General features: G+C 36.3%; 2 protein-coding genes and 1 long non-coding RNA gene across 14 annotated transcripts in view; 2 read left to right on the forward strand and 1 right to left on the reverse strand.

The window, feature by feature from the left end:
• Positions 1-1181: 1181 nt before the first annotated feature.
• The window catches only part of barx1 (BARX homeobox 1), a 61545-nt gene continuing 39757 nt past the window's right edge, over positions 1182-22969 (reverse strand). For 6 of the 12 annotated variants that reach the window (XM_056734251.1, XM_056734247.1, XM_056734246.1 and 3 more), the window contains 4 exons: positions 3324-3920; positions 2193-2484; positions 1824-1908; positions 1182-1736 (listed from right to left, as the gene is read on the reverse strand). In XM_056734251.1, coding sequence (XP_056590229.1) covers positions 1572-1736; positions 1824-1908; positions 2193-2484; positions 3324-3612 — 831 coding nt within the window. In that variant the 5' untranslated portion in view covers positions 3613-3920 and the 3' untranslated portion in view covers positions 1182-1571. Of the gene's footprint in view, positions 1737-1823; positions 1909-2192; positions 2485-3323; positions 3921-22969 lie in introns of those variants that run through there. The other 6 variants (XM_056734259.1, XM_056734254.1, XM_056734253.1 and 3 more) reach the window with 5 other exon arrangements.
• Positions 5824-18259, forward strand: ptpdc1a (protein tyrosine phosphatase domain containing 1a). The gene is made up of 10 exons (XM_056734241.1): positions 5824-5976; positions 9380-9478; positions 12027-12198; positions 13061-13141; positions 13225-13343; positions 13782-13919; positions 14070-15247; positions 15366-15548; positions 15641-15751; positions 16848-18259. Exons 2-10 carry the CDS (start codon positions 9388-9390, stop codon positions 16980-16982), a joined length of 2208 nt encoding a protein of 735 aa, XP_056590219.1. The 5' UTR covers positions 5824-5976; positions 9380-9387; the 3' UTR covers positions 16983-18259.
• Positions 19419-22039, forward strand: LOC130409979 (uncharacterized). Its single transcript, XR_008904961.1, has 2 exons — positions 19419-19457; positions 21456-22039. It is a non-coding gene; the product is annotated as an uncharacterized LOC130409979 (long non-coding RNA).

The following is a 22969-nucleotide window of genomic DNA, read 5'->3' on the forward strand; positions in this document are numbered from 1 at the left end:
CCTAAAGGTTCCTGGTTGTACAGAGTCAACGGCAGTACAGGGTCACTGGATGCCTAATGCAGGTCTACAGTCTGTTTGACTACAGCTTTTATAATGCATTTATTTCTTTGTTGTTTTGGTAAAGCCAATTCAAATATGTTGTTCATGTTGGACAATGTAGTCATACAGTTCAGTCTCGTTGGAAGTCAAAGTTTCTAACATCAAGAGTCAAGACTTATCTCCAAATGTGATTTAGGGAGTTTTTTCAGACGGGACACCAAGTGTCTCAGAAATAAATGTTAACTAATAATCAATCATTGAATATAATTGGCCTTACTGCATAGCATGTTAATAGCAGATAAGTGTGAACAAAATATGATGTATTCGGATCACAGGCCTCCTAACTATATTTCAGGGACAATATAATGTCGTATTTGCATAATTTTCGCACATTTGGCTTTATTTTGCATATTATGATTTACATTAATTCTTTAAAAATCATCTTTCTTTGGGACAAGAAATTAACAAATATTTTAAAATGCTAAACAAGGCCAGGCCTACCTGATGTATATTCACATAAATGTGGTCTTTAAAAACTATGAATCAAAATGTAATTTAATTGCATGTATTTGACAGACGCTTTTATTAAAATCGATGTGCAGTGCATTCAATGTAAACTTTTTCATTCAGTATGTGTGTTCCGTGGATATCAAATCCACGGTCTTTATGCTGTCAAAGTAATGCTCCACCAATTAAGCTACCGAAAAACTAATGCTAGTAATATGTTAATTATTTTTTCTTGACGTTTTTGTTCTGAAAATTAAAAAAATGTTATCAGCCGTGTGAAACATGTAGCATTTGCCAGATAAATAAGTCTGCATCCACCACACTGCAAGTGCTTATTTAAGCTTCTTCTTGGCAGCAAAACCAATATCTTTAATCAAAAGATTTCCTTTTTAGTTTTGTGCACGAATTTTTAGGAAAATAAATAACCCCAATTCGAAAATATTGTGTTTAACTACTTAAACAACGTAACCACGCCAAAAGACGTAAGGGTTTAATGTGAAGCGCTTAGAAGAAGTATAATTTAAATCAGCAAAAAATATTAATATTATTACAATAATAATAATCAAAATATGTATGCTGTATTCGATGACGTCTGTGTTGTCATGTTTAAAGAAAAAACGTCACAACGTTACATGGCAAGGAACTTGTCTTTGACAAACTGGCATTTAATTATTTTTGTAAGAATATTGGTGACATAAAAATAAAGCAAAAAGCACAATTTATGCTGGTAAAGAGTCTATGATACCACAGCCTTCAATGCAGAGAGAGAGACCATTCCTTACTAACCACTTCTCGGAGTCTGGTCCATGGAAAACAAGTTCATAAAGACTTCGAGGGCCTCAAAAGTTGGCGTAATCAAACAAAACAAACAAAACATAGGTAGGATAAAATCTGGCCAAGTGGTTAGGTCTTTTAAACGTGTAAGTGCCAAAACAAAGGCATCGGTGAGCAATGATCCAAAGAGGCAGAGGGTCTGTTTGAGTCCTGAAGACGTAAAAATTCACATTTGGTCTTTATGGTCTCGTTTATTCCTCTTGGTTTGCATCAGAAAGTGAAGAAGCACCGTCGGATAAGCGGTCCGCATCTCGTGTCCTCTCCTGCTCCGAGAGCTGCTCACTGGTGGGTATGGAGTTTTTCTTTGGACGGCCTTTAGGTTTGGTTGGAGATTCTAGACCTCCTCCTTGCAAGACCTGCAAACAACGGTGCACGTTAGATTTATTTTTCAACCTGATAAATAAGTCATACTTTCTAAGCGTATTTTCAAACAAAGAACTTACGATTTTTTTCCATTTCATTCTTCTGTTTTGATACCATGTTTTGACTTGAAGTTGACTAAGGCCTAAAGACTCTGCAAGGTCTATTCTGTAAAAAGGAAAATGTCGACTGAGCCATTTCTTAGACAAAACTAAATATAATCATTGCATGTAAACCGTAGGTCAATTTTGCATATAACGAAATGATTTCTAAATTAAACCAGTTGAAAACATAAGTCAAATCATTATGTATTTGATAAATCGCGCGTGCATAAAAATACTAGGCTAGGCTATTTAGAAAACCTAATAATTATTTTTTTATGTCGTTTCCCCATCATGCCCATAATATTATCAATTGCAATACAGGTAATTTACATTTCAAAGCGTGTATACCTGTCAGGGGTTGAGAGATACTTCTGTTTCTCAAATCTTTTTTCCAGACCCATTAGCTGTAGTTCGGTAAACACGGTCCTGCTTCTTCTTCCTTTCTTGCTCTTGCTTACACCATCACCTCCAGGATCGAGTTTACCACGAAGGTGGAGGTCTAGCGGGAGATGATGGGATGATGAGCCAACTTGCAGACCCGCCGCTCCGGAAAAAAGAGCAGAGCCCAGCGGCGCACCGAGTGAGCAGGAGAGAGGAGAGACTGGAAACTTAAGGATGCTGGTCTGGTCTGCTTTCAGGACTGAAAATGAAACAACGGTTTGTAGACATAAACATTTTAGTTTGGATAAATATCGGTTGATTTAAATGATTTTACATGTCAGTTATAAAAATGATGACAAAAGTGAAGCTTTCGTGCTCATCATGGTCGATAAAACACTATGTGCTAATTCATATACTTCTATCATAATATAATATAATACAAATAATACACTACTTCACAAAATACATTCCCTAAGTTTTTCTGTTAAGCATTGTCTAATAGGCTAAAAATTAAAAAGCTTTGAAACTTAAGAAACTTTACGAAAAGATTTAGAAGATCTCAAAAGTGTCTTAAAACAGATACATTATTATTTAAATCACACTCTTAATTTGCCTAAAATATTCCCTTGACTAACAGATGGTACCATTTAAAAAAGACACATATTTAAATGTGGCCTACATCTCTCAACATCTCGAACTTACATTATGTTACCTGTTGTCTATAACGATAATATTTCATCGTTTTGTATGAGCGCAAATATCTTTCCCTTAGAGGAAAAGAGAAAGAGTAACATGAATTGCATGCCGTGGGCCTGCTTTATAAGTGCATTTGCATGCTGTGTGTGAATGTCATATATTTTGTCTTATTTACTTCATAAAGCTCGCTTGGTCTATTGCTTTGTAATTATTTTAGGAGCTCTCTAATTTGTTTTGTTTAAGTCCGCAGAGACAGTGCGGACTGTGCTTTTTGAGTAGGCAAATGGAGAGCTTCGGCGATTTGAATGTCTCTGTCAGCGATTAAGAGATTGCCAATGCTCGATTTCACAATATAGTATCCGACAGACATATCACTGTACTAAGTCATATCACTGTACATACCTAAGTGGTTGTGATATGGTCTGGCCGACAAAAGGGCATGTACTCCAAATTTTAGAAGGTCTCCCGCTGGACTTGATACTTTGTGATCCGGATGGTCTGTAAGAATCTCTTCAATCATGAAACTCCGGTACCTGTGAGACCTTTGGTCTTGATGGGCATCCGGGGGATAAAAGTGCGCCCCAAACTCCAAAGGATGTTGCATTATTAAAGTTGAATGTAGTAGATGTTCTCCGAACCCCCTGCTATTGAAACCTGTTTTTCGGAGATGCGTGAAAGTCACATTGAACATTCAGATGAAGCAACGGCGCATAAAGGTCCATTCAATCTTTTAAATGAGATGAAAATCATCCTTCGAGAACTGTTGAAATACGCAGAGAAGTCTTTGTCTGACCGGCAGATCTTTCTTTTCTTTTTGGGAGTTCCGAAATGTGTGGTCCGGTCCACGCAGCCGGTACGAGCAGTCTGTTCCGCCCAGTAAGGACAGCCTATTTCTGTTCTCACTCCACTGACTGAGCTCTGTATCCGGAACACAGACGTTTGAGTTTAAGGAGGTCTAACACAACGCCACACCTCCTTTTAAGCATGCTTGTACACCCTCTGTAAATAAATTTAAAACGCATAGTCAAAACATTCAGATTAAGTCACCACGGCTTTTTCTGTCCGATCATTTGAATAACTCTTGCACAAATGACCCATCCTATACTTATAATGGTATGCTGATAAGCCTCGTCCAATTTATCAGCTCTATAAATAAATAAGAAACAAAGTTAAAATACATATTCATACTACAATATTTTGTGTTCTTTTTAACCATTTAAAGGGTAAAAGGGTTCTCTGCCAATAAACATATTGTGATTTAAACATGACACAGCACCGTCTTTCCAAAGAAAACTAAACCTTTGAATTTGATGTTAAAGTATAGCCTATTATTATTATTATATAGGAAATGTAAAAATAGTCTATATCAATATATATATATATATATATATTATTTAAACCTGTGGATCTAAGGTCCTAAAACCTTTAAATCACAAGACTGACCAAACGTAAAACTACCGTCAAATCTTACGTAATTGTTGCATTTATATATTTTTGCTGTAAATGAAATAAATGTAATATAAACTAGAATTTTAAGATTGAATCATAACATTATTATGCGGGTTTTGCGACTGGTGAAAAAACATCCATCTTAACCTTGTCATTTTGAGGATATTGTCCTTTAAGTTTAAGAGGACAAAATATTTTCCTACTGCTTGAACCGTGTTAGACCCGCGATGCAAATTTTGCTTAGAATTTTCTTATTAATTAGATCCATTTTCTTCATAGCACATTAAGTCGAATCGCATAGAAAATAAATATAAATAGTGTACAAAAAAAATTCTTAGTGCAACATTTGATAATAGTGAAATGCTGAAACTCGATCGAATATAAGAATATAATTATGAGTGGAATTATTACATGCGTCGAATTAAACACGTTTTAAAATTTTCCCTTTGTTATTATAAGTTGTTAACAATATTATCTTTAATACTGTTACTGTACAAAAAGTTTTTGTATTATGTATTTTTCCAAGCTCTTTGTCCATCATGCACTTATATTACCATCGTCATCTTATACTTGTATACTTCACAAATCTTGTTATGAAGAAATTATTTAGGCCACATATTTATACGCTTATTGTTACTAAATATTAGTAGGCTTATACTGTTCGAATAAGTAACTTTGTGTTATTGCTAGTATGTGATCATTTCTTACCCATACCGGATTATGATCACGTCATTTCGTTATTAAAACATTTTAAGGTACGTTTTGTTTTTTCCCCCTTTGAGCGAGTAGAAGGACGAAATGGGAAAGAACGAGTGAGAGTCATTTTATATCTCCGATTAGGCGAAATCCACAGGGTAATAGAAATGGGGCTCTTCATAGTAGGCAAGGCATTCCCTGTTGGGAGCACCACCGTTTTCAACCACTAGGCGACATCATGCGAATTGGGAATACCAGATTGTGTGTCCACGACTGAGCCTTATTTATTTACATTTTTTTAATTTAAAGAAATACTTTCAGATATAAAAATAGCATTATTTTACTATCCGCTTTATTTAAATAATATATATATATTGTTAACATTAAAATATGCTATTGTTTAAAAAGGCATATAAAAAAAATAAACAATCCAATTTATCAATGGAAGTGTTACTGATAGCCATGCTATGTTGTGACGTCAAACCATAAAAAGCTGACAATGTAAATCAAAATATATAATGACAGCAAGATTTTATTGTGATCGTTTGCATTCACGATGTATTTTTTGTAATAGACAATCATATTCTATAACCCTGACTGTTTCAATTCACTGCTTGCTCTATTGAACCTAGTCAATAGCACGGTGTGGTCTCATTGTCTTCAAACACATGCGCCTCACAGCGTTCCATCCATCAATAGTTGCATTCATTTGGTCACATGACCGTGGATCGACCAATGAAAATCCTTATCTGTATCCTCCAACCTGTTACAATGGCAACATCCCCTTTCGCTGAGAAACTGATACAAATGCACGCCTCCCTATCTGCTCATGACTCATGCTTTCGCAATTCATCATGATTTCAGGGGAAACTATTATCTTTAGCTAACAAAATCCGATCCAAGGACAGAGGTACGTAACGACCGTTAACACAAGCCTTGTTGTTAGCTTTTGCTTTTAGCACAATAGCATTATAGGTTAGCTAGCTTAGAGATGCAGAGGAGATTAACCACACAGTCTGTTTACACTGTTTATGTATAGTTAGTGGTCTTATCTTTTAAACTCCTCAACTTTTGTGCGTTTTGCTTCTTTGTTTTGATATAACAGCTTAGCTAAACTCGTAGTTCCGCAGAACCCAAAGGGTCCATCCGAAGATTATCATTGTCGTTTTTCTAAGTGTAATGTAGGCTATGTTTCAACAAGAGGTTTAGCCTTCCCATCCATCATATATAAACTACTGTAGGGATACTGTTAGTTTGTTTGAGTGGATGTTGTACTTAATAACATTAATAATAAGTTCAAGAGTGTCAGAGAAAGTCAACTTTAGTATTAGGTCATTTAAAATAATGGAGAGAATAGACAGAATTGGTCTCCTATTGTTTTCTTAGACCATTCAATTTTTTCTTATAAAATGCAAAAAAGTGTCTCTATATTATTAAACAACTTAAGCACTAAAACTAATTCTGTTCTAATGGCACCATTTGAAAAGTTTCAAGACCCAAAATCAAATTAAAAGCTTAAAGACTTAAAAAGCACTTCAGGAAGCCACAGGCGACAGATGTACAAACAGTGATGTAACCACATATTCAGGATAAGGGGGAACATCACCCAATGTAACAATTAAAAAGTCAACCATTGACAAATGCAAATCATTTGGCTATTATTGGTTGGGATGTGTCGGTGTCTATTGTGGTTACAGTACTGAACGATTACAAAGAAAGTCCTCCTTTTGATCCCGGTGCACTTTAATGCTATATTCGTGTAAATAAACTTGAATTCTCACAAAATGTTTCCCTTGATAGATCTCTGTATAGATGAGTAGCAGAGTGAGAAATGTTATTTCCTTAAGATGAGGGCATGTGAAGGGTCAGGGACAGAGCCAGAAGCAACAGTAAGATTTCTGTAAACTGTTCGTTGAGTGCTATGACTGGCTGAGACTTTTGAACTCATTCTTTGTGGTCATATCCGAAAGGCCATGTAGACCTAACTAAACATTCAAAATGTCATTTGCTGTACATTACTGTGTGGCTTTGATCATTTAATTTAAAATAAAGTACAGCACTAGAACAAAATGCAACCATCGACCATTTGTTCAGACCCCTTGCTGTAATAGACATACTATGGAAAACTATAAAGAAAATACTATTTCTTGGTAGTAGAAATTGAAAGTATTCAGTTGAAGTGTTTTTGCAGATTTAGAAATAAGAGTGATATGATTTATGTGTTGAATGCTTTTAATAATTCTGCTTGCTTTGCAAATGCTTTGAAAAATCAGTTCAAAGTTTAGATGAAAGTGATAGCTGCTCTTTGATTTAATCCAGTGGGCGGCATTTAAAGATTCAACCAAAGGCTCAGAGTTGCAGCTTGTGTAAGAATTACAGCTGGAATATTGTTAACAAGCATGTTCAGAATGTAAATTTATTATAAATATATTCATGGTGTGATGATTAATAATTGTCAAATTCTTGTTATTTTCAAATCCATTCTTGGGTCAAAAAAGGATAAACCCAACAGGTGGGTTAAATTAACCTACAAAGTTGACCCAACCAAGGGTTGAAAATTACCTCCTCGTTCTCATCGATCTGCGTATAAATCACACGCTGTTGCAATATCGTAATACGTAAGCCAAAGTTTAATTTTGCGTGCATATGATACGCCAATGTTTGGAAGAACCTCGGCCGAGAGCAGCCATTTTGGAGGAAGAGCAAACTGAAAAAAAACTGAAAAAACTGAAAAAAAAAATACTGTAGGTTAAGGGTTTGGGTACAGGTTAATGGAACAAATTGCCGTTTAATATTTACGAAAGCTAAAATTGGAGTGTCATGTGATGCAAAAATTGGCGTATTGTATACAAGCAAAATTTAACTCTGGCATACGTATTGCAAGGTATTGCAACCGCTCATGTTATTTATACGCAATTGATGTGAATGGGTTCGAATAACCTATAATTTTTACAGTGTAGTTTTGTTATTTATGTTTTATATTATTTAAATTGAGTGTGTTTTTTTTATTTAAACATTTAACAGTGGGTGAGGTCATTTTACTTGTTGCTAGTTTTAATAGAATTGGGGAAAGTTTGATCCTTATACTTGAACAACCATTTATCTACATATTAATATTTTTTCACTAAGCTGTATTTACAGTTATAATTAAAATATTTATTCTCATTAGTCACCGTGACCCGAGGTAGTTCGGATAAGCGGTAGAAAATGGAATGGAATGGAATTCTCATTAGTGTGGCAGAAAAAACATGACATCATTTCTTGTTTGAATCAGGAGATACAATTTGCAGTGAACTACTAAAAAAAAGAGAAGCTGGGCTAAAATGACACAAAACTGGTTTGCCACTGTAGTTTCTAATAAGATCTGGAAAAATCAATTTCCAATCAGAGGACTTGTGCACACTGATTCAACGTCCTCAGGTTGAGTTTATGGACAGCTAAAGTGGGGTTTTACTTTGTCGTATCAGTGTGAGCAGTCGTGTACATTACATTGCAAATGAGTCTTACAATTCCACTCCTCTGTCCTGTATCCTCTCATTTTCCTCTATGAATTATTCATGATGTATCAAATGAATGTTAACATAATTTTACATGAGCTCAAGCTCATTACACCAACCCTGCACAAATAGGCATTGCCCTATTCTTTCATTCACTTTCTAGTTTTAGATATTTTAAAGAACATTTATTAAACTAGAAATGTTTGACATGGTTATATCTTTGTCATAATGTAAGCATGCAGAATATTACCCAAGCTTTACAGTGGGGCGGTTAGTCATTGTACTCCTATCTGTGATTAATGACCTTTACAGTCATGTGGTAATGTGAGTAGTCAACTGTTGACAGTTGATATGTTGAGTGTAAGGTTAAACTGACATATTGCATTTTCCACATCCTCTCTTTAAACAAGATCCTGTAGTCTAAATATCTTTCTTATATTATATATATATATGTATTTAAAAGTCTCAATCATTTATGTATGAGTTAATCCTGAGAAATAGATTTTTTTTAATGCCTGAATTTAAAAAAGATCTCCTTGAAAGACACCATGTCAACCATCTTAATTCCCTCTGTTCTTATCTAGAGAGGATAGGTAAGTGAGAGGTTGTATCCTCCTTTGCTCATCCCTTTAGGGTAAGCCAGTGACACTAGATCGAATGTGTGACACAGCACTTTGTGAATTTCTCCCCAAGAGAAAAAAACTCCCCAGCAACCAGAGTTACCGGTTTCCTCATTTCTGTTGTCCTTTTGTAATCGTTTACTTTAGCACCATTCTGTTTTGTCTGAGATCTTACACCATGTATACCACCTTGCAGTGTCGGCCATGGCAGCAGGTGTCAGTTTGTTGAGTGACCTGCCATACACCAGCGGCAGCTCAGCCAACAGGAGAGATTCAACCACTGACATGGAACCAGGTATTATAGTGCTCTTTCTCTACCTGTGATTTTTATTGTTCCTAAAAGTAAAAAACTGGGATTTTTGATATGGAAGGGTTGAATAAACCGAAAAGTTCAAGATGTTTTGTTTTAAAGATTTATTATGCTGTGTTCACACCGATTGACCTGACGCTAAGCCCCGCTCCCCTTAGATACTGTCGCTAACTCAGACAAACATACGGAGTTCGCTAACGTCTTACAATGAGAGCTGTCAGTGCGAAAGCCTTGTGCCAAGAGATTTTTCACACATTTTGCACACACTCTCTCAGTATTCTAGTGGGATGATATATAAAAGATTTGACAATAAATATGGGATGACAAAATTAATTTGGAAGCGAGGCTATACAGATCAATGCAAGTGGGGGAAAACGGTTGTCATGATCGCATATAAAAATACTGTTCATGTACCGCAGGATAAAATTCAATGAATTAACATTTAACCAGTTTAATATGAGATGAATTCTTTTATGTATTTTTGACCTGCGATGAATTTGACGTTTATCGTTTTTAGCCAGTGATACCATGCTGAAGCACATGATGATATTAAAGTTTAGCTTGAGCAAATAAAAATGGTAAGTTAACGAGAGTATGACAACCATTTTCTTTGGGATTGAACCAGGTTACTGCGCCCACATTTTGCTGTGTTGTTTAGGTTTAGCAAAAGAAATAAAATAATTTCCACTCCCAATCCTCTCAGGATATCTGAAGTCAGTGTTACACGTACCCCCAGGCACATCGTTTTGCAATTTTTCTAGCATAAATACTTCAGATTTTACTATCCTTCTCTATGGCGCTGAAATCTCAAATTGTCTGAGTTCCGGTGTTAACACTCACGTTTAGCCCAGGAGTTTCCTGTTTTTCACACCCATCTCCTGTGAAACCTCCGGAACGCAATCACGAACAGACCGAGTGGGAAACCCCCAGAAAGCGAGCCCGATACCTCCGGAAAGCGGTCTTGAACAGACCAACTGGGACCGAAATGCGTTACGAATCGAATTCTGCTTTCACCTCTTTGCTGATTAGACATTTGTAGTCGTGGCAGTTTTTAATCTGGGCTTTATATTTGTTTGTCCTTTGCCAGTGGCACATGCAAACTAGCACACATTTAATAAGGGAAAAGTTAGGTGTCTGCGTGAACAGGGTGCGCTGTAGAATGCAAAATACATTGACTAAAAATGTACACACAATCAATCATTGCATTCGGACCAAATGCAATGATTGGGCAAACTTTTTTTTTATCCTACCCCTCTCGCAGACAATATAGAGTTATTAAAATATCATTGGACCACTTTACTTATTGATTGCTAGCAGGAAGTAAGGACATTTCCAACATGCATGACAAAAAACACATATTCTACCTTTTTTGGGGTGAACCCCCCATTAGTGTGGTAATTTACTGGAGCTACATTCGACATATATTGTTACAATAAAAAAGGTTGTCTTTTTTGAAATTGTAATTCATAGATTTGTAGTTATATTAAGGATGTAAATGGGAATCAATAGTAAAATAAATTAAATAGGCATGATATACTACAGGTTTGCATAGACTCATTAAACTTTATTAGACTGATAATACATCATTAAATGTATTTTAATTGAATTTAGCCTGATGGGTTTAAATTGACATTATTTGCAATTAATATGATTTCAGATTATTTTAAGATTGTTTATCTGTTTAATATTAAGAAGTAACACGTTTGCCTCAATTATATTCTGTGATTATGTATTTTTCATTTTTCCCAAATTAAAGTTGGTTATTTAAGAAAGGGCACATGTAATGGCCATGGTGTTGAGAACTTAAAGCACATATCCATTATTTCATAAGCTTCTTTTGATGACTAACTGTTGAGGAGACTACTTTACCTTTATGTATAATTCTGTACTGTATCCTCTTTGTTACATAAATCCTTTTATTCATTCTTAATAAAGCTCATGGGTTATTGTAATGCTAGCCTCATATTCTTGATGTCCTCGCAAAGCTTTTTTCTCTCCATTAAACACATTATCCTGTTTACCTTTTACCTGAGACTACACACACAAGTGTTCGTCCAACCTCCCACTTACTTCGAACTTGGTCACCATGGAGACCCTATTTGAATGCAACCAATGAACCGGTTGGATTGTAATGGTCTCTTTTGTGCAACTGGGTGATTGTGTAGCGATGATTCACTGCACTAGGGTCATTGCTTGGTTTGTTCAGGCAGTAAGAGGCTGTGCGGAGTGTTGGATCATTGATGCTTTGAACGACAGACATGCAGAAACATTAACCATTCCCGGATGGAAAAGATCAGTGCAGCTTTGTCAAATAAGCAGGACACTCGGATCTCGCTAATGATCCTGAGAAGGAGGTGTAGCTTGGCTGTGGAAGATTTGACTTTCTTTTCGCAGAAGGTGGTAGTGGCTATTAGCATGTCGGATCCCCAGACTGATATCAGAGGAAGCAGATGTATTAAGTCATGTTCAATTTTGGGTTACTATGTCGAATTTGTAGATCCTGAAGACCAAGTCTTACTTGTTTTCTCATCAGGTAATGTTCGAGTCCCTACTGCGAAGTACACCAAGGTAGGTGAGACTTTGAGGCATGTCATCCCAGGACATATGCAGTGTTCCATGGCATGCGGTGGTCGGGCGTGCAAATATGAAAATCCCTCTCGCTGGAGCGATAAAGAACAAGCCATCAAGGGACTGTACTCATCCTGGTAAGCTTCCTTCTTTCTTGTCAGATAAGGAGTATATTCAGCGTTGCTTGATGTGAAAATATCAATATTTGGTCTTTATTGTTTATAGTTATATCACTTGACAATATGTTTATAAAAAATCGTTTTTTATCTGAAAGAGTATTGAAAGAGTACTTAAAGAGTATTTAAGTTTGAAATTGCTTTTCTAGACAAAAAATATATAATTTTATCATATTTCATAATTTATTTATTTTATTAGACTTTTATAAAAAATTGTTTTGAAATGTATTACTTGGACCAAACAATTAATAAAAATCAGTCTATAAGACTCCAGAACCGATGGAAATTCCTTCAATACTGTTCAAAAACATCCATGGTTTAGACTTCAAGAAGCTGAATGATAAAATGCCAAATCTAGTTTAAATTCATTTCTTTTGGATGCTTTGTCAAAATATAATTCCCACAGTTAGAATTGTGCTATTCTACGCTTTAATTTTATTCTAAAATTTGCAAAAATATATACATAGAGAAATGTTCACACCAAACGCAAAGCATTGCATTTCTTACTCTTACTCTTTCTTACTATTACTTGTGGGAATAGTTGGTCAATTTCCTGCGAGTGACGCAAAAAACATTGTGTGACAGAGAGGGAGTGTCTTCACGTGTCCGGACATGCCGAACAATAGATGTCAATAAGCTCTTCGCGATGCGATTGACGCAAATTAGGCAGGACATTGCACATCATTCACGTCGCCCGGTGCAAGTTTGACATTGACTTTGTATCTATTTGACTCGCACAAATCGCTTCATTCGCATTTGGTGTGAACGCACCATTAGGACTCCTGAACTTTCTTTAGTTGACTTATCTGCATTCTCTTCACAGGATAACTGATAATCTATTAGCCATGGCGAGGCCTTCAACTGAGATCATTGAAAAATTCAACATCATCGAACAATTTCAGAAGTATGTACATCTTTGTAAAAGGCTTATAAGCAATTCTTAACATGCCCCAGGGCCGGCTTTGCTGACATTTTATTTCTTTCTAGGTGTGGCTTAAAGACAGTCATCAACCTGCAGCGACCAGGGGAACACGCCAGCTGTGGCGGCACTCTTGAGCCAGAGAGCAGTTTCACTTATCGCCCGGAGGTTTTCATGGAGGCTGGGAGTCAGTACCTCACACAAACATACACCTATACCCCTTTCAGTCTGTTGCATCAAGCTAAGCTAAATCTATTCTGGCTATTATCACATCAACTGTCAGCGCGTTTGACAAGCTAAAGAACATTTGAAAAAACATTTGTCTTCCAAACATGCAGGAGTTGTTGAGCTTCTATATAGGTTTTAAGGCTTAGGGGGATTGGCAGCCCTTAACAAGCTCTCCTGAGATGGTGCTTTGCTTATAGCCAGCGCCTTCTGGGAAACTATGTAGAGTAAGATGCAATTTTCCGCAGAGCGCAGCGTGTTGTAACACGCAACGACAGTTACTCAGAGTTAGGTTTTGCATAGAAGTGTATAAACAATGCACATGTTTCTGTAAATTAAAACAAACAGAAAATCATGCGAGCTGAATTCAATTACATGTTTTATTGCCCACTTTTTCCAGTCTATTTTTACAACTTTGGCTGGAAGGATTATGGTGTGGCTTCCTTGACTACTATCCTTGACATGGTGAAGGTTATGTCATTTGCCATGCAAGAAGGAAAAATGGCTGTTCACTGCCATGCCGGACTTGGCAGGACAGGTCAGTACTTGATGCTCTTAAAGGAACAGTTCACCCAATAATGAAAATTCTTTCTTTATTTTCTAACCCTCAAATTGTTCCAAATCTGTATAATTTGCCTCTTTGAGGCAACACAACAATTGCCCTTAAAGCATTTTCATTTCTCTTCAGGTGTCTTAATAGCATGCTTCTTAGTATTCACATCCCGGATGAGTGCAGATCAAGCTATTTTGTTTGTCAGAGCCAAACGGCGAAATTCAATCCAGACCCGTGGCCAACTGCTGTGCGTGCGAGAATTTGCCCAGTTCCTTGTGCCACTGCGAAGCGTGTTCTCGTGCGCCGAGCCCAAAGCTCACTCGGTCACGTTGTCGCAGTACTTGACCCGTCAACGCCACATGCTGCATGGCTACGAAGCGCGGCAAATGAAAAACATGCCAAAGATCGTCCAACTGGTCTGCAGGCTCTTACTGGACATAGCAGAGAACCGTCAAACTGTGGAAGAGGAGGTGTTGGAAATCCCAGATCTCACAGAGGAAGTGGAGAAGACGGTTTCGTTGCAGGCCATCCAGCAGTTAGGGAAGGAGATGAGGGGCAAGGGAATTCCGATACCCTCACCTCGTTCTCCTGACCAACCCAGCTTTCCTCATCAAGTAACGGGTGCTCAACCAAATGACCGCCCACTGTGTAGTGACCAAGAGTTTGATGTTGTTTGGAGATGGCCAACTGTGGACAATACAAACAAGTCTCAACTCGTCTTAAGGAAGTGTATAAGCTATAGTGACTCAGCTTTGCACAAACTGGATGCAAGAATTCAAGGCCTGCCAAGTCCCCAGAATGCTCTTGGCAGCAAATCTGGTTTGGACCTTTCTGAACACTACACATCGCAGAGCAGATTAGCTAAACAAACCCCTGCTATTCAACCGTCTATACCTCCACTGACAAATAAAAGCAAAAGCAGTCCCAAACATGTCTCCTTAACCAGTTCCAGGAGTTCCCAAGTAGAATCCAAAAAAGGTCAAGATGACAAACCCATAAAGCGGGCGTCTCTAAAGGAGGCAAAGCGCAGCAGATCTTATGGATTTTTAGGGAGAACCAATGTGGACTGCAGCACAGTGCTTTCTAAATGGATCGCAGAAGATGATAGAAATGTTCAAACGTGTCAAGACAGCACAAATCACAGTGGAAATGAAAAGATGACCTGGGATGGCAAAAATGACGAATTTAATGATGTTCCTATTTTATCTCTGCAAAATGAACTCTCGCCTGAGTCTCGGCATCTGTTTGTGGCCAAAGCACTTACAATAGATATAGAAGATGCAGAACTCAGGAACACAGTCTCAATGTGGCAGGTAGGAGGAGTTTTACCTTTGAGATGCTAATAAAATGCACTACAGAAACAGCTTAAGCTCAGTTACTCAGTTACCTTCTGCTTTTTCTGTAATAAACACAATTGGCTTTGGTGGTTAGATGGAGCTGAACTCCCGTGATGGTGCGTGGGAGAGGTTGTGCGGCGAGAGAGATCCTGTGGTTCTCTCCTCTCTCATGTGGTCCTGGCTAGAGCAACTGAAGGAGCCAATCATTACAAAAGAGGACGTCGAGACTTTGGCTGAAAAGAGATGTAATCCCCATGCCCTCAATTCACTGGACAAGGTAATAAGCTAGGGAAAAAGCTCTTTCATTATGATAAATGTTTGTTATTATTCAATGGTTTATGTGTACTAAATATCTGCGTTTTTATTTAGGGACAAAAACAAACCCTTCTGTGTGTTCTTGACTGCGCTGCTCATTTGATGAAGATACCAGAGGATGTTGAGAGTATCTTTGTTGAACGTACAATCAAAGCATTTACTTGGGTAAGCGTTTTTTTACAAACTAAGAGCTTGCACACACATGGGATGATAATCGCACGACCTTATCGCCAGCGCTTTTTCTTGACATTTTTAAACGTTCATACCCAAGCGTTTTTCTCTGGAGATGAGCTGAGTGAACGTGCAAATTCACTCACTGACATAGATGCCTCTTTATTAAAAACTGAAATACCCCGGTACACAATGTGCTGCTGCGCAACACAGAAGAAGAATTCATCTTGCTTCCTCTTCGTCTATGGCTGTGTCCCAATTCGAGTGCTGCGTTCTTTGAAGGCTGCATTTTAAGACCGATTGCATCACATCAGCGCGACTGAGAGCTGGTAAGGCTGTCTTGATACAAAGGTTGCTTTAAAAGCAGCTCCAAAATGCAACCTTATTTACTCGGGTTTTAAAGAATGTATGTATCCTTCACAGCTTTGAATATCCCAAGATTTATTACGTCCCTTTAACGGCTTGAAATTTTTCAATAATAATTCAAAACTTTTGTTAAATCTATTTCAGTGTTTTAATATTATATATTGATGTTGTTCATTAACATTATTGGTGCATTATTGTGTTTTAAATACATAAGGTTGGTTAATTTAATATACTGTTGGGCTGTTTTAATCTACATAAACGTGAAATATTCTCTAAAATAAAATTTTATATTTCTGGCTCCGAATTTGTTGAAAAAACTCAGAAACATCTCTTCTGTGTCCTGCTGATTTCACCACGCAGTTCGGTTCTTGGACTTTTGAGGCTGCCTGCTTTGAAGAACAAGTTTGAAGAACTTAGAAGGTTGCAGCCCCTGAATTGGGACACAGCTAATGTGTGCTCGGCAAGACCATTTGTGCTTGAGCGCAGCCATGAACAAAAGTGGCAAAAGAGCCTGAGGCTTTTTTAATAAATGATGCTTTTACACCTGCTGTTTTGCATGTCGGTGTACACACTCAACGATAACCGTTCATCCCGGTGTGGACGGGCCATAACGGTGTACAGATATAAACTGCAATTTAATGTTTAAAAATCTCAATAAGGTATTAATGTTTCTGCAGGTTGTATCTAAATTGTGTGATTCTGATCTTTTTTTTATCTTATCCAGATTTCTTCTGATTCAGAGAATGGGCGGTTAATCTATAAAACACTAAAAGAAGTTGTGATCCCAGTCCTTAAGGATATGAGGTCAAAAGCACTGAAAGATCTGGATGTGACCTGTCACTGTTCCCAAACAGCTTGATCAATTCACCAAGACACTGGACTGAAAATTGAATATGAATCAGAAATCTGGTACAAAAATTAAAATCTGAAAAAAAGCACAACCTAATGTTTAAGTTATTTTAATTTAAATCTGCCTTTGTGATTACTCATTTGAAAAATGTATTTAACAACTTTTCCGAGAGAGAAAAATAATTACTGCCAAACTTTGACCACACAATGTTATGTTAGGCTATTTTTCTAACTTGTTATTAAAATTTGTTTTATATTTTTTTACATGTGCTATTTATTAGTTAACTGATGAAAATATTGGAAAGTGTTATTTTTTTATTTTTTGTATTTTATTTTAATTATTTGGCTCTTATGATAGAGAATTCAATACAGTTTGCATATAAAAATGTACCTCTATAGACTAAACCAAATTATATCACTGTGCAACATGTCTCATTTTATGAAACATTCTTAAAACTTTTTTTTTTTGAATTTAGCAAATTGCCAGATTTTCTAAATATTGCCTTTGTGATATAACGGTTTGTGTTGGTGCAATAGATGACAACTGAATGCTTTCATTCATAATGCAATGCAGTTTACATTAGATATAGCTCAGCATGATCTTGACGACAATTCTAAAAATGAAATTGAGAATGTTTTTGCAAATCCTGTTAAATTGCAACTTTGCTAAAAGTGAAATACTGGCCTGTAGACTGTGTTTTTGGAGAATGCGTTGTACCTTTAACCATATATTACTTGAACTTAAGCTGCTTTTTTAATGTACTTACAAAAGATAAGTGTGTGTGTAATTTACGTGGTGTTTTAAGTAAGATAACACTAGTGTTTAGGAATTTATCTGATCTCATTTGTCAACTAAAATGTTAACATTGTCTTTCAAAGTAAATTGTTGTGTAGCCAACAGAACATGTTTATTCGTTAGATCCGTAGAAGAATTGTTAGATGTTTTCTTGTCTGATAAAGAAAGATTACTGTGGATTGTTAAAAGCACTATATTTTTTATTTATTGCATTTTCACTCAAACGTGTAGAAATTTATAATGTTACCTTTTGCATTATTTCTTATTAACATATATTTCACATTTGCTCGCACTAAACAAGTTTGATTATTTAATACTATAACTATTAGCCTGTTTATTTGTGTTTCGAATTAAAAAGGTCCGATGATGCAATAAAACTTTATTCTTTTGTGACCTAGAACGTTGTCTTACTCAGCTAATGGCAACATCAGCTTTGATTAAGGCCGAACACATCAACTGTTGAAACGTATTGCATGTTTGAAATGTATAAATGGTGACTCTTTGTAAGAAACTGTCTTGTTTTGTGTGTCTGGATTTTTTCACTTTCCCTGTTCTTGGAGCTGCCTTGCAGCTATAATTATTGCCAGAAGTGCATCAAACAAAGTCAAGTTGCACAGAAGGGGCAGTTGTCCATGCATCATATGCCATATTGGTCAGAAAGGAATTTTACACAAATCAAGCATGTGTTTATAATCTGAATGTTGAAATTTATGCCATACTGTAGCAAATTAATCTGAATTTAGAATTAATTGTAATTTTCAGTATCTTATATACTTTAAATAGACGATTACAACAAAACAAGTTGTAAAACCTTCTTTATCACAAAACAAACATACACATGCCATGAACAAATCATTTACCATCATCATACTTCTCTTTGTCCTAATTTTCGAAGGTTAAGTTTTATTTTGACTAAAATAACTTTTTATTGATATTGAAACAACTGATCACTTTTATTTTCCTGCCCAAATTTAGGCTTTTGAGTGGAAACTAATAATTCTTCCAAAATTCAATAAACACAAAGCAGAATAATGCAACCTCTTTTCAATTTTAAAATGAAAAATGGGGTAAATATTAGTTCATTAAGAAACATGAACAAATGCTTTTGGGTTTTATGGAGTTTTTTTTTTTGAAAATATCTTTTTTCTTAGTATTTTATAAATCGTTATATTTGTGTGCACGTTTAGATATCAACGTTTGTCTCGCTTCACTTATCCAGATAAACAGCGACACCTGGCGTTGAAGAATAAAGCAACCTTACAGAAATATTCAAATGAGCATTAAAACATTATTTATTTGAACAGTATTTTACCGAAAGTATTTTAACAATAACTGTTTGTTGTTTAATTTCTGAAGGCTCCATTTAATGGTTATTATATATGTTTAATTATATATATGTAATTACGCATTTACATGTCATACGAACAACAGTTTTGTTAAATGCAGAAAATAACAGAAACAAATAATATTTTAAATTTGAGATAAAATATAACCACCTCATCACGTTAAAGATAATTTGAGGGAGATTGAATGCATTTGGGGTTAAACAAGCGGATTGCAGGACGCGGGTAGAGAGCAAACATCCGGGTAGTTTAGCTGTAGCAAAGACTCCTCGCGCTGACCGCGGGTGCTCATCAGTATTAGCTATTAGCCGGCTAGCCTTCAGCCTCCATTGAGGACACAGTGAAGGTATGGGAGAGATTTTGTTATCCAAACGCCCCCCTGCTATTTTCATAGAAAACAGCGTTGCGTTTAAACGCACATTTGATTATATTTCGTACGTCGGGTAAACTTTCTAACGAGTTTCTGATGCTTATTGCATTATTTATCAACGATATCTAAACTAGCTTACATGCTAGTTTGTGAGGGACTTTATTTTGGCGTGTCATCTTTATAGAGTGGATATATTTTATATGCTGTCCACGAAGAGGTTATTGTGCCCGTCTAAACGAAAATCGCTGTATCATTTATACGCGTTCCGAGAATTATTTTATTTCTGGAAAATGTTTCGCAGACCAGCCCTAAAGGTGGAGGAGGAGACCGCCATTTTTTATGAATTAAGCGAGGGAAGTTTAAGCAACCTACAAAGAGTTTAGTAAGTCTAACTTTGAGGCCAGAGTTATCAACCATTATATGTAGATACCCCAAGCATGGTCGATGAGTAGCTGTATTTATTATATTCTTGATGTTAAACGACGTCGATTCATAAAGCTTAAAACGTTAAGTTAACGTGACATGTGGATGAGGAATCTTACAGTCAGTGAGCTCAGCTATTTATGGATAGAAGATGTACAGTACTTTAATGAATTAAATCTGGGCTTGTTTAGCACTGAAGCAGGTTACAGATGATGATGTTTTCTCATACGTTAGTTACTCTGTTTTGACAGACAGCTCGTGCGAGGGAGCTTTAGCCGTGAGTGGCACTTCAGCTGCAAACGCAAGATGCATTTAAATGCAAATCTGGTTTGGATTCAAAATTATGACCATTTGTATTCTTCATGATCGCATTTCTCTGAGAAGATTATGTGAGCATGCACATGACAAATTCACGCTCTCTGTATGCTGCTTTTCTGTCATGTCATGAACGTCAGATGGGCAGGCAGAAAAGAAGCTTATGCATTTAAAATAAGGTTAAATGCTGATATGGTTGTTATTAAATCTGTGGAGATCGGACTCAATACTGAGTCTATAATTAATTGCTTGACCTAAATTATTGAAAAATTTCACCACTCTTAGTGCAGTTTAACTAATCATCAGACTCGCTTTTAGTGGATCATTTACTGGCTGTTATCTGTGGTGATTTCAGAACTGTGCCCTTTCAAAGATGAATTCACGGCATTATTGGAAAACATGCAGAACTGCCAGAATGTAAATTAGGCTTGTGTTACCATATGCCAAGGGAGCAAGTAATAGTTAGTTTCATGCCAGCTTTTCATAATATTTTTTTTGCCACTGTTATAGTACTTTGACAGAAAACAGGACCATTTTCCAAAACACTGTCCATTTTGACAAATAGTCTTAATTTTTTTTTCTTTGCAATAATCTGCTCTATTTTGGCTTTTATGGATTGTTATCACTGTTTCATTATAAACATGTGCTGTGAGTTAGAGAATGGTTCGTCTTGTCTTCCTGAGTCTTTTTGCAATCTTATTTATGACATAAAATAAGTCTATGTTATATAAAAGAAGTCCATGTTTAACTATGTTATTTAAAGTTAAAAGATGAACTTGCATTTAGAAATACTTATCTACCAAGATAGCTGCAGACTAGACAATAAGTCTTGTTATCTTTTGCTTTCACTTACTGACAATTTCCACCCCAGAGCCAAACTGGGCCTAGTTCCGAATGTGGCGGATTTTAATCTTACTTGAGATGTTCGTACGTAGCCAAGTCACACACACAATGTCAACATGGCTTCCTGGTGCCGAAAGGGTGCCAGTAACTTTGCCAGCCCCTCCATTTTGCTGCATTACCCAGGGTGTCTAATGCGGTTCGAGGGAGCATTTTGTAGTCGTGTAGATTTCTGGTTGGGTCTCTTTTTATCGTATTTTTTATAATATGTGTTTAACGGTAGCTAGTAATGATATAATGTAAAACTTTTTTCTTTTAATTTTAAACATATGGCTTATTTGTGTCAGTGGATTGTCGACATGATAAAACTCAGTTCAGAACCTTTTCTGTTCACAGACCGTGCTTTTGGAAACGTTGTTGCCGAGAAGATTATCCTAACATGGCGGACATAAAGGACTTTGGAAAATGCCAATCCTTGTATTTCTGTCGCATCCATGAACATTACTTCATTCACAGGTGGAAAGAAAGTGACATTTACACCGTGGGATGAGGTAGTAGGTTGTATAGTTTTAGGGTCACACCCACACTGGGAGATAACTATACATCCTACTGTCTTTCTCAAAGTGAAAACGAAGCTACCGCATTTTAGTCTACATTACCTGAAATTTAATATCAGCGACAGTGATACAGTTTTCATTGTGTTTCATGACATATTGAAATTTTGTGCTTATTGTTACAAAATAAATGATTTTGTGTATAATGGTCTTAGTTATCTTGCTTTATTTAGACTACAGTGCTTTCACAGTGTGAGGTAGTAGATTGTATAGTTGTGGGGTAGTGATTTTATCCCGTGTAGAAGATAACTATACGATCTATTGCCTTCCCTGAGGGGCAGAAATGCACACCGTATTACATTAGACTAAAACATTTTTATAACAGTTTGTCATTTTCTTAAATAAATATTTTGTCTGAAAACTGTTTTTTTTTGGAGCCTTGTGTCATGTTTTTATTACTATTACAAATACAATAAATGTGTTTTCATTGTGTTGTCACGGCGGTCTATGCATGACTGTTTGACAGGCAGATAAATGAAATATGTACACATTATGAGTGTCAGATGTGTACCTATGAGATGAAAAGGGAAAATGGTAATTATAGAACATAATAATTGTTTGGCCCTATCTTGTCTGGAATAAACATTTAATCCAGAAGATGGCGCCCATGCATCGTCTATATTAAATCTTTCCATTTGTCAGCTGCAGATGTCGCTGGCAGTTTTTACTCGGCATCTAATATATCTGTGTTGTCTATTGGCATTAGTTCTTCCTATGGAAAATATTTGGACATTTCAACAAAATGTATTACTCTGATTTTTTAAACGAGGAATTATTGAATTATTAGGAATTAAGGAATTCAGCCTGTGTCGGATTTATTATCGCATGTTGGATGCCTGCTCCTCTGGCTTACTATTAGTAATATTACTCAAAGTTATAATATTTCTCCGTTTGGTGAAAACTGGCTGAAGGGTCTGTGGCTAGTTGCTTTTTGGGGATGAGGGTTGCCTAGCAACTGGAGTTTGTAACATTTAAAACGTCAACCCTGCTCGAGGTAGCACCTTTAACTTTATGTGCGGCTCCCATTTCTCATGGGGGAACAAATGTAAAAATCATAAATGTTAACAACGCAAGGTTGGGGGTTCGATCTCAGGGGATTGCAAATACCTATGTAAAATGTATAGGATAAAGCAATGTAAGTCGCTTTGGATAAAAGCGTCTGCCAAATGCCTAAATGTAGAATTCCTAAAAAAAAGAAATGTAAATGTAGCCAGTAAAAATAATAATAATATCGTACGCTTAAAAACACGTTATTGTTCTCTATTTTAATAGCTATTTTTTGGACTTAAAAATAAA

Source organism: Triplophysa dalaica, chromosome 21 (genome assembly GCF_015846415.1).
Source record: "Triplophysa dalaica isolate WHDGS20190420 chromosome 21, ASM1584641v1, whole genome shotgun sequence".
In the NCBI taxonomy this organism is placed as follows: domain Eukaryota; kingdom Metazoa; phylum Chordata; class Actinopteri; order Cypriniformes; family Nemacheilidae; genus Triplophysa; species Triplophysa dalaica.

Excerpts from the sequence above, each read along its gene's own strand:
- ptpdc1a (XM_056734241.1), top strand. The coding sequence starts at position 9,388 with ATGGCAGCAGGTGTCAGTTTGTTGAGTGACCTGCCATACACCAGCGGC. Across the intron at positions 13,920-14,069 it reads TGCCGGACTTGGCAGGACAG|GTGTCTTAATAGCATGCTTC; the intron begins GTCAGTACTTGA and ends ATTTCTCTTCAG. Across the intron at positions 15,248-15,365 it reads ACACAGTCTCAATGTGGCAG|ATGGAGCTGAACTCCCGTGA; the intron begins GTAGGAGGAGTT and ends TTTGGTGGTTAG.